The 12,423-nt window shown below is 45.9% G+C and overlaps 1 protein-coding gene across 2 annotated transcripts in view; it reads right to left on the bottom strand.

Moving 5' to 3' along the window:
• mmd2 (monocyte to macrophage differentiation associated 2) overlaps positions 1 to 10,757 on the bottom strand; it is a 39,706-nt gene extending 28,949 nt beyond the window's left edge. Inside the window, exons 1-3 of one of the 2 annotated variants that reach the window (XM_033041124.1) lie at positions 10,343 to 10,757; positions 9,960 to 10,188; positions 9,444 to 9,832 (exon numbers count right to left, since the gene is read on the bottom strand). In XM_033041124.1, the coding sequence (XP_032897015.1) occupies positions 9,444 to 9,520 (77 nt within the window). In that variant the 5' untranslated portion in view covers positions 9,521 to 9,832; positions 9,960 to 10,188; positions 10,343 to 10,757. Of the gene's footprint in view, positions 1 to 9,443; positions 9,833 to 9,959; positions 10,297 to 10,342 lie in introns of those variants that run through there. The other variant, XM_033041122.1, reaches the window with a different exon arrangement.
• Positions 10,758 to 12,423: the final 1,666 nt, after the last annotated feature.

Raw genomic sequence — 12,423 nt, 5'->3', positions numbered from 1 at the left:
CGCCACAACTGCAGGCAGCCCACTATGCAACCGATCTACATTCTGATCACATTGCACTTCCCCGATGTATTCAATACAAAGGATGTAAAACAGTTGTATCCCAGCCCCTCAATCTGCTCCACCGTTGCCTGGCAACCACCTTAAAACCGTGCTTCAGTTTCATTCGAGATCCAAGTTATTTTGTTCCATCGTTTCACTCAAGTGTGTAAAATCCGGAATTACCACGATTGTTGCCATAGGAACCAGCATAAGGTGATTTTGTTTTTTCACCTTTTTTTTTGTATACAGCTTTTGTGTGTAGCTGGATTCTACGGGTGCTGAGTGATTTGCAGCTCGGGTTAAACTGATTTTTGTGAGATGATACAATTCAATAAATCGTCTGTTTGATATCTGTCTGAAATGGTAAGACCGCATGTCCTGGGCATCCCTCTTCTCTCTCTGAGACACTCCTTAATGCTTGCTTCTTTGACCTCTCCTAATACCTCCCAAGAGTGACACTGTCAAATTTTGTTTGATTACTTCCGGTGATGTGGTATGGGGTGCTTTACAATGTAGAAACCAATAACAAGTGCAGGCTATCATCGCTGATTTCACATGATGTATCTCAAGAAGAATAAAAAGAGGCATTATACTGCGGACAGCCACTATGGACATGTTTAACCTCATCCTAAACAGATGCGGTTTTATCTGAAGAAGGGTCTCGACCCGAAAAACGTCACCCATTCCTTCTCTCCAGAGATGCAGCCTGTCCCGCTGAGTTACTCCAGCATTTTGTGTCTGCCTGCTTTATTTATCCTAGTTAATACTCCCTCCTCATCCATTTAGAATTGCTTTAAATTCTGAGCCAGCTGCTTTAGATTATTAAAGGAATGATGTTTCTAGATGCCTCTTACTCTAAAAATCGTGATGGCAAGGAGTATGTGAAATGACCAGTCATTAAACCTCACCTACAGTCATACAGTTCCGTAACAGGCCCTTCCGCCCAACTCGTCCATGCTGACAAAGATGCCCCATCTAAGCTAGTCCCATTTGCCCGTTTCTGGTCCATATCTCGACTACCACCTTCAGCAGCTCATTCCATAAACCCAACGCCCTTGGTTGTGCTAACTCCAGAAATGAAACATAGAGCAGAACAGCACAGGAACAGGCCTTTGGCCCACAATGTCCGTGCCGAACACTATGCCAAGTTCAACTAATCTCCTCCTGCACATATCCATATCCCTCCATTCCTTGCATATCCACATGCCTGTTCAAAAGTCTCTTAAACCCCACTATCGTAGTTACCAGTGCGTTCCAAGTATTCACCATTCTCTGTGTAAAAAAAAAAACTTGCCCTGCACATCTCCTTTAAACTTTGCCCCTGATGTTTGACAGGAGAATGTGGGGAATGAAAGATGAATTACAAGGATACGAGTCCACACAGATCATCCATCAACCGTTCACACTAGTTCTATGTTGTCCCACTTTCTCATCCACTCCCTGCACATTAGGGGGCGATTAACGGAGGCCAATTAACCTACAAATCCACACATCTTGGGGATGTGGGAGGAAACAGGAGCACCCGGAGAAAATCCACGCGGTCACAGGGAGAACGTGCAACCTCCACACAGACAGCAGCCGCGGGCAAGATCAAACCCAGATCTGTGGTGTTGTGAGACGGCAGATCTACCAGCTGCCCGACACCACCCTGGCCACGCTCTCATTTCGGTACTATCATGGGGAAGAAGGTACAGGAGCCTGAAAACCGTGACCTCCAGGTTCAAGAACAGGTGCTTCCAGGCAACTATCAGCCTCTTGAACATGACCCCACACAACCATGCCAACCTTGATCTTCTATGGACTGCATCTTCAGTTGCACTATGGACTTCGATGTTTGTGTTACTATGGTTACCGAGTATTACCGGTATTAATTTATTGTTTTTTTTAATTGTTATACATTATCTGTGTATTATTGCGTATGCGGCGGGCTTGTTAAGCTCCAGCAAGTAAGAATTTTATTGTCCCACTCTCGGTAATTATGACAATTAAACACTCCAAACTCTTGGCTTACAATTGCCGAAAATGCAGACACTAGGTAGTAAATAGGGCAACACAGACGATATTATGAGCTATTCCGGCCTAACTCTGATCTCTCTCAGATGGCTATCCTAATCCAGTTACTAATGCCAGCAAATTAAGTTGTCATAAGGATTTTTTTTAAAGGCTTTCTGATCAGTACAGGCGCTGATGTATTTTTCTCTTATAAGATCTTGTTGCTTCTAAATCCTTATTACCACAATGTAATGGATGAAACATCTGTGATTTGTAAACCAGACTGTCATAACAATTTATCTGAATCTCCTTTCAGGGTTTGAATTATTAAGCAAGGAAGCAAACATACATCATGGAACGCAGGCCCAGTGACCTGCTATTCACCAGAATAACATTACTCAGCTGGATAGCGTAACAATCACCCTACAACAGGAAGACATATTTCTCCAAAACACTCCCTGATGTGTTATTTGTGACTTCTGGCCGCGGGCGCGGCACTGACTTTAACATCGCGGAGCAAGGCGATCCCTTGCCGGGGGTCGCCGGTGGTGGAGCTCCATCCAGCAGGGCCTGTGGTCTCCGAAGCCGCGGTCTCCGGTAAGAAGCGGCCGATTCGGAAAGTCCAAGCCGCAGAGTGTGTTCCACCGTCCCGGCGTCGGAGCTCCGATCATCCCGGCGTGAACAAAGAGGAAATTACCACGGGTGAACAAAGAGGAAATGACCACGGGTGAACAAAGAGGAAATGACTGAACTTTAGTGCCTTCCATCACAGTGGGAAACATTGATTCCACTGTGGTGAATGTTTTCATTAAACTCTATTGTATATCGTGTTATTTTTATTCGTATGGCTGTATGGCAACTCAAATTTCACTGTACCAGTTGGTGCTTGTGACAATAAATGTGAACATGGACTTGACTCCTGCCGTATTCTGAAGCTCTGGACTCAGCATCAAAGATGTTCCACCATCTTCTCTTCTCCGCTATTCCGACGAGCCTCTCTCCCCTGCCAATGTGCATGATGCAGTTCTAGAAGGCTTTGTGTGTAGGAAGGAACTGCAGATGCTGGTTTACACCGAAGATAGACACCAAATGCTGGAGTAACCCAGCAGGTCGGGCAGCATCGGTGGCCTTATTACAGGAAGGATGTGGAGACTTTCGAGATGGGTCAGTGTGTACCTCTGGCTGTGTCACTGCTGTGACAGAAAACCATCTACTGCCTTTCAGAACGGCAGGTAGTGACTAGTGGGGTGCCGCAAGGCTCGGTGCTGGGGCCACAGCTATTTAACATTATGTAACATGAGAAAATTTGCAGACGACACAAAGCTGGGTGAACTGTGAAGTGTGAACTGTGAAGAGGATGCTATGAGGATGCAGGGTGACTTGGACAGGTTGGGTGAGTGGGCAGATGCAGTATAATGTGGATAAATGTGAGGTTATCCACGTTGGTGGCAAGAACAAGGATTATCTGAATGTTGGCAGATTAGGAAATGGGGAAGTGCAACGAGACCTGGGTGTTCTTGTACATCAGTCACTGAAAGCAAGCAGTTCAAGAAGGAACTGCAGATGCTAGAAAATCGAAGGTACACAAAAATGCTGGAGAAACTCAGCAGGTGCAGCAGCATCTATGGAGCGCATCTCTGAAGAAGGGTTTCGGCTCGAAACGTTACCTATCTCCTTCGCTCCATAGATGCTGCTGCACCCGCTGAGTTTCTCCAGCATTTTTGTGTACCTACTGAAAGTAAGCATGCAGGTACAGCAGGCAGTGAAGAAAGCTAATAGCATGTTGGCCTGCATAACCAGAGGATTTGAGTAGGAGCAAAGAGGTCCTTCTGCAGTTGTACAGTGCACTGGTGAGACCACACCTGAAGTATTGTGTGCAGTTTTGGTCTCCTCATTTGAGGAAGGACATTCTTGCTTTTGAGGGAATGCAGCGTAGGTTCATGAGGTTAATTTCCGGGATGGCGGGAGTGCCAAATGATGAAAGAATGGAGCGACTGGGCTTGTATTCACTGGAATTTAGAAGGATGAGAGGGTATCTTATAGAAACATATAAAATTATTAATGGGGGGACTTGATAGAGGTCTTTAAAATGATGAGAGGGATAGACAGAGTTGATGTGATCAAGCTTTTCCCTTTGAGAATAGGGAAGATTCAAACAAGAGGACATGACTTCAGAATTAAGGGACAGAAGTTTAGGGGTAACATGAGGGGGTACTTCTTTACTCAGAGAGTGGTAGTGGTGTGGAATGAGCTTCCAGTGGAAGTGGTGGCGGCAGGTTCGTTGGTATCATTTAAGAATAAATTGGATAGGCATATGGATGAGAAGGGAATGGAGGGTTATGGTATGAGTGCAGGCAGGTGGGACTAAGGGAAAAAAAATTGTTCGGCGCGGACTTGTAGGGCCGAGATGGCCTGTTTCCGTGCTGTAATTGTTATATGGTTATATGGTTATATGATTGGACATGCCAGATGCAGGAAACATGTTCCCAATGTTGGGGGAGTCCAGAACCAGGGGCCACAGTTTAAGAATAAGGGCTATGCCATTTAGAACTGAGATGAGGAAAAACCTTTTCACCCAGAGAGTTGTGAATTTGTGGAATTCTCTGCCTCAGAAGGCAGTGGAGGCCGATTCACTAGATGCATTCAAAAGAGAGTTAGATAGTGCTCTGTTTGAGGAAGAACTGCAGATGTTGGTAAAATCAAACGTAGACACAAAATGCTGGGGAAACTAAGCGGGTAAGGCAGCATCTATGGAGAGAAGGAATTGCCGACGTTTCGGATCGAGACCCTTCTTCAGGTCTTAGGGTTAGTGGAATCAAAGGATATGGGGGAGAAGGTAGGAACGGGGTACAGATTGTGAAAGATCAGCCACGATCACATTGAATGGCGGTGCTGGCTCGAAGGGCAAAATGGCCTAATCCTGCACCTATTTTCTATGTATCTATGCCTATAGACCAGAAACTTTAAGTTCAATGTTCTCAAGAGCATGTCTCGTTAAGAGCCCATATCTGCCTGCACATAATCCATATCCCTCCATTCCCTGCATATCCATGTGGCTGTCTAAAAGGGCCTGTCCCACGAGCATGCGACTGCATGCGGCAAGCGCGACCTAACGTGATCGCTTGAGCCGTATGGCCTCGCGGGGCCGGTCCCACTTCGATCGCCGGAGCCGTATGGAGTTGTGCGGAGCTGGTCCCGACATCGCGCGGGGCTCCGAAAAACCGTGGACTTTGCTCGAACTTCACGTCACTCACTTGACCTCCGCGCGACCCCCGCTTCCGGTTTGGTCGTGCTCGCCGCATGCAGTCGCATGCTGGTGGGACCAGCCCTGTACGGGGATAACTCGACCTCCGCGCGACCCCGCTTCCGGTTTGGTCGCGCTTGCCACATGCAGTCGCATGCTCGTGGGACAGGCCCTTTAAACACCACTATTGTATCTGCACCCATCACCACCCCCGGCAACACATTACAGGCACTCACCACCTTCTGTGCAAAGAAAACCTGTCCTGCACATCTCCTTTAAACTTTGCCCCTTTCACCTTAAAGCCAGGACTTCTAGTATTTGCTATTTCCATCCTGGGGTTAAATGTTCTGAATGTCTACCCTATCAATGCCTCTCATAGTTTTATATAATTCTAACAGGTCTCTCCTCAACCTCTGGTGTCCCAGGGAAAACAATCTAAATCTGTCCAACCTCTCCCTGTAGCAATGTCCCATCTATCCAGGCATCATTCTGAATTAAGACTGACCTGAAACGCCCCCTATTCCTTTTCTCCAGAGATGCTGCCTGAATGGCTGAGTTACTCCAGCGTTTTGTGTCCATCAGTCTGGTAAACCTCTCCAAAGCCTCAGCACCCTTCCTAATGTGTTTTTTTGCTGGAGATTCCCGAATCTCCACTGCAAAATCTCCTAGCGATCTGCACGCTTCTCCTTCGGTCCGAAGAAGGGTCCTGACCCAAAACGTCATCTGCCCATTTCCCTCCAGTTATGCTGAGTTTCTCTAGCAGTTTTCCTGCTCAACATTCCAGCATTTTACCTCTATTTCAAGCAAGTTTATAGCACAGGTTTGGCGTCATTGTACATCAGAAAGAGTTCACATTGAAGCGATCTCTTCTCCATTCCAATGACTTGCCTTTAACTGCTGATGAAATGGAGCCACATTGAAACGAGGTTGGCTGCAAATCAAATGGCGATCTTATGACTGAGCCTGTAAAGTTTGTGGACAGTCTGCCTGCCCTTAATGATATTCCTAGCTTTCTCCATAATTAGCTGCAAGTCCATTTACATCTACTTACAAACCGAAATAAACCACTTCCTTCTTCATGAAGGCAACTTTGTGTTTTTATTGAGCTTTGCATTTATGTTGACTGTCTTTGAACACCTTCAACTGTCCAAAGGATTCCCTCTCCCTGTTGCTACATTTAGGAATATCATCGAGACTGCACAAACAATGCTGTACTTCCTGAATCATCTGACTTGCAGTTGCGTTATCATAAGACATAAGTAATAGGAGCAGAATTAGGCCATTCGGCCCATCAAGTCCATTCAATCACGGCTGATCGATCTCTCCCCTTTAACTCCATTCTCCCGCCTTCTCTCCGTAACCTCTGATGCCCGTACTAATCAAGAATTGTTGGATTGTTTAAGAAAGAACTGCCAATGCTGCAAAAATCGAAGGGAGACAAAAATGCTGGAGAAACTCAGTGGGTGAGGCAGCATCTATGGAGCGAAGGAATAGGTGACGTTTCAGGTCAAGACCCTTCTTCAGACTGATGTGGGGGTGGGGGGGGGGAGGGGAAATAAAGGAAGAGGCGGGGACAGTGGACTGTGGGAGTGCTCATCTCCCATCCCTGGGCTCCTCAATTCCTTTCATTCTCCCTCTTTTCCCTCCTCCCTTCCCCACCTCCCCCCCCCCCCCCCCGCCACCTTTACATTTCACTCCCCCTCTTCTCTCCTGATCTGACATCCTTTTGTCTCCTTTTCACCTCCAGCCTTTGTCACTTACATCACCCATCTACCAATTAACCCCCCCCCCCCCCATCTGTATTCACCTATCACTTTGCCAGGCTTTGACTCCCCCCCCCCCTTCACAATCCCTAATTTCCAGCCTCCGCACCCCCCACCCATCCACTCCAATCAATAGACAATAGACAATAGGTGCAGGAGTAGGCCATTTGGCCCTTCGAGCCAGCACCGCCATTCAATGTGATCATGGCTGATCATCCCCAATCAGTACCCCGTTCCTGCCTTCTCCCCATATCCCCTGACTCCGCTATCTTTAAGAGCCCTATCTAGCTCTCTCTTGAAAGCATCCAGAGAACCCGCCTCCACTGCCCTCTGTGGTAGAGAATTCCACAGACTCACCACTCTCTGTGAGAAAAAGTGTTTCCTCATCTCCGTTCTAAATGGCTTACTCCTTATTCTTAAACTGTGGCCCCTGGTTCTGGACTCCCCCAACATCGGGAACATGTTTCCTGCCTCTAGCGTGTCCAAACCCTTAACAATCTTAAGATGGCAGCACAGTGATGCAGCTGGTAGAGCCGCTGCCTCACCCACTGCACCAGAGACCCAGGTTCGATCCTGATCTCGGGTGCCGTCTGAGTGGAGTTTGCACGTTCTCCATGTGACCGCGTGGGTTTCCTCCGGGGTGCTTGAGTTTCCTCCCACATCCCAAAGACGTGTGGGTTTTTTTGGTCTCTGCAAATTGTCCCGGGTGGATGAGAAAGTGGGATAACTTAGAACCAGTGTGAGCGGGTGACCGATGATCGGCGTGGGCTCGGAGGACTGAAGAGCCTGTTTCCACGCAGTATCTCTAAACTAAACTGAACTGCATGTCGCTCATTATTAGTCAGGTTATGCAAGAACATCACTGTCTGTTCTATTTATAATTGTTATAGAGAGTAATGGCCAGAAACAGCTCACATAATCTACACAATGCAAGAGGTGGGTGTGAAATCTGTTATTGACTTGCATTGATCAGTTGAACGGGGCAGATTGGAACAAAATACAGGGTTGGCGCATAAGATGCTTAGATCTACTTTTAAGGTGCAGGTGGGGAAATAGCTCGTAGACTTAACCTCTGAGTTACAAGTAGTTGCAAATGTTTCTTTTTTTTCTCTTCCCCAGTTATGTACTATGTTTACATATTCACATATTGTGTTGTGCTGCAGCAAGTAAGAATTTCATCCGGGACATATGACAATAAAACACTCTTGACTCTTGAGATGTGGTATTTCAATGGCCGCATATGCAACTGCACAGCGACATTCTTTTTGCATATTTACACATGCGGGCACCGCCATGTTTTTGGCGCCAAGTCTAACGTCTGGCCCGCCTGTACGATCGGAGTACCGGAGCCGTTCTCCAATCCCTACCTACCTCCATCACCTTCGACCAGCTCAGCCCACGAACCGAAGTCCCTCTCCTCACCCGGCATTCTTTGTGTCCCGGGGGGGGCCTCCTGCCCCCCCCCCCCCCCTTTATACACAGGGACAGTTGCTCACCACATACAGGTGGGCATCTGGCCTTTGATGCATTTCATCACTGACCTCTACACCTAATAGCTCTTTGATCTGCTCAACTGCCGTACAAGTTAGTTGCCCAAGTCAGTGTTTTCCTCTTTATTTTCTTCCCTGCTAAAATTCAAACAGCATTTGTGGCATTTCTGCACTTAATTAACTATTCTGATCTATGTACTAAACACAAAGTGCTGGAGGAACTCAGCGGGCCAGAGGGGATCTCATTGAAACATATAAGATTGTTAAGGGTTCGACCCAAAACATCACCCATTCCTTCTCTCCAGAGATGCTGCCTCACCTGCACAGTTACTCTGGCATTTTGTGCCTACCTGTGTATTTGTGAGCATGTGTATATTTACACACACACTGAACTTTTTTGTTCTCTCTAGTTTATTATATTGTTTACAGTGTAGTATGTTTACATATTCTGTTGTGCTGCTGCAAGTAAGAATTTAATTGTTCTATCTGGGACATGTGACAATAAAACACTCTTGACTCTCGACTCGACAAGATCTGGAGTGTTCTGCCAGAGGAGGCGGGGTTGGTGGCAGAAACAGTGACATATAAAAAATCCCATCTGGATCAGTATTTGAATGAGTAAAGGAATCGAGGGATACGAATTGGTATAGATGGGAAAGATGGTCAGCATGGACGCAGTGGGCCGAATGGCCCGTTTCTCTGCTGTGCAACACTATAACTATATAAATTGTTTTTTTTTGTTAAAATAGCTAAAATAGCGCAGAAAAAAAATCCTACATTAAATAAGGATTAGGGAATGGTGCAAAACACCTTTAAAGTTGCCAACATGCAAATTGTCAAAAAAAAAGTCACAATTTAAATCGGATCTACACAAAACACACGTCCATTTCTTTAAATTCACAAATTAAATCTTACCTTGTAAAATTGGTTTTGCGAATTGTTTTCACCATTTTTTCTGGAGGTGGGGAGTTTTTGTTCCACGCGAGCAGCATCGGTGGTCTGTGCGAGCTATCCCTTGTCCAACATACCTGATCAGAGAGGCGAGAGCTAGAGGCAGGCGCTGTCTGATCCCACCGCACCCAGGTTCGAGAGTTCGATGCCGGCTCCTGCCTTCAGACACCGCCGTTACTCCCCAGCTCCAGCTCACCCGCTCTCCGGCATCTCACCCGCAACACCTCGCCCCGGCAAATGTTAACAGTTTAAGAAATTCTGTCGGAGCGACAAGAACAGCCATCTCCTTATCTTTGATTCGGACAACTGGCCCAGATTGCCGGCGCTTCGAAGCATCGCCTTTGTGTCAACGGCTGGGAAACACAAAAGTAACCAAATGACTACTAGCGGTAACAACATTAGCAAGGCTGTCCAGAAAAACGCTGCATTACTTTAAAATGAATATCTATTGCGAGTCTCCCAGAATTTCTGTGCACTTACCATCTACAACTGAGAGTGAAAAACGGTAACAAATATGCAACAGTTTCCTGGGAAATGTTGCGAGCAAATCTGGTGACAGACACAATGGGATTCAGTCGCGTTGTTGTGTTTGGTTACATCTTCCAATGGAACCTACTTGTTGTTTGTTTCAAGGAAGAAAACCAGCACATGTCGATGTTAATCCGGAAGTCTTGTGTGTATCTCGTGCCTGCGGGGACATCATTTCTTCCTGCGAATTTACAACAAATGGGTCTATTTAAATAACAGTTCCTCAAACAGCGGCGGCGGCACAGAATAGGTCAGGAATAATCCACCAGGATGCCTGGCGGTGGGACAGATCAATCGCGTCAGACTTTTTGTCTTGCTTTTGTTGGGATACTTACTCTTCGTTTCCTTCCTCTTAAATGAATAACAATGGGCAGATGACATGAAATGTGTTTAAAGACCAAAACTACACCTCGTTCTATGGCATTCCCATTCAAATGCAGCACTGCTGAGGAGCCTAGTCCTTTAAATGAAAACACTTGGATTGTTCCCACCTCTTCAGTTTCGGTAATAATTGCGAATTGTTTGGTTGGATTTAACACAAACCAAGAATCGCAAACATCCATTAAATGGTAATCAAATGTGTTGCCTGTTGGTATTGTATCATATGCCTGATATACATATATGATATATGTATCAATGGCGCACTCTTGTACAAGATTTGAGCTGAACTGATTTAAAGATGTTACGATTCTGCATTAATCACGGAGTTTTCAAAGTCTTGGCTTTTGAACGCACTTTATTACCCAATCCAGTGAGGGTTGTACTATAAGAAACTAGTTTGGGTCAGGTACAGTCCTCGAAAACATTAATTCATATATTGTATCTATATTTCATTAAGTTGATTTAGAAAACAAATCCTCGCTTTTCCCCACCTCCAACGTCCATGCCACACACGGCGGAGGTTTGACTCTAACATTAGTTGTGGTTTACTCTGGATGCTTAGGGACCTGCTCCAAGCTGTTCTCAACTGCCTCCTAGTGGCTCATCACAAAACTGCAGGAGGACACTTTGCAGACAGTTGGCCAAAGAGCAAAAGGACACAAAGTGCTGGAGTAACTCAGTGGCTCAGGCAGCATGTCTGGAGAACAATAGACAATAGACAATAGGTGCAGGAGTAGACCATTTGGTCCTTTGAGCCAGCACCGCCATTCACTGTGATCATGGCTGATCATCCACATTCAGTACCCCGTTCCTGCCTTCTCCCCATATCCCCCGACTCTGCTATCTTTAAGAGCTCTATCTAACTCTCTCCTGAAAGCATCCAGATAATTGGTCTCCACTGCCTTCTGAGGCAGAGTATTCCACAGATTCACAACTCTCTGGGTAAAAAGGTTTTCCCTCATCTCCGTTCAAAATGGCCTACCCCTCATTCTTAAACTGTGGCCCCTGGTTCTGGACTCCCCCAACAACGGGAACATGTTTCCTGTCTCTAGCGTATCCATTCCCTTAATAATCTTGCATGTTTCAATAAGATCCCCTCTCAACCTTCTAAATTCCAGAGTATACAAGCCCAGGCACTCCATTCTATTAACATACGACAGTCACGCCATCCCTGGAATTAACCTCGTAAACCTACGCTGCACTCCCTCTATAGCAAGAATGTCCTTCCTAAAATTTGGAGACCAAAACTACACACAATACTCCAGGTGTGGTCTCACTAGGGCCCCGTACAACTGCAGAAGGACCTCTTTGCTCCTATACTCAACTCCTCTTATTATGAAGGCCAACATGCCATTAACTTTCTTCACTGCCTGCTGTACCTGCATGCTTACTTTCAGTGAGTGATGAACAAGGACCCCCAGATCCTGTTGTACGTCCCATTTTCCCAACTATACACCATTCAGATAATAATCTGCCTTCCTGTTTTTGCCACCAAAGTGGATGACCTCACATTTATCCACATTAAACTGCATCTACCGTGTATCCGCCCACTCACCCAATCTGTCCAATTCACCCTGCATTCTCACAGCATCCTCCTCACAGTTCACACTGCCACCCAGCTTTGTGTTATCTGCAAATTTGCTGATGTTACTTTGAATCCCTTCATCTAAATCATTGATGTATATTGTAAATAGCTGTGGTCCTAGCACCGAGCCTTGTGGTACATCACTAGTCACTGCCTGCCATTCTGAAAGGAACCCGTTAATCCCTAATCTTTGTTTCCTGTTTGCCAATCAATGTTCTATCCATGAAAATTGGTTGGCAGACAGGAAACAAAGAGTAGGGATAGGTGATGTTTCGTGTCGGGACCCAACTCTAGCCTTTAGCCTCCATTTGTTCTGGTATTTTATTTTGTTCACATGTTTAAACTATAATGTTTTATTCTTAATGTTTTAATGTTTTATTCTTAATAGTTTACTGTATGCCGTGTTGTTACTTGCGAGCAGAGCACCAAGGCAAATTCCTTGTATGTGTA

This window comes from Amblyraja radiata, chromosome 22 (assembly GCF_010909765.2).
Source record: "Amblyraja radiata isolate CabotCenter1 chromosome 22, sAmbRad1.1.pri, whole genome shotgun sequence".
Classification (NCBI taxonomy): Eukaryota; Metazoa; Chordata; class Chondrichthyes; order Rajiformes; family Rajidae; genus Amblyraja; species Amblyraja radiata.
This window is presented reverse-complemented; position numbering and strand designations above follow the sequence as displayed.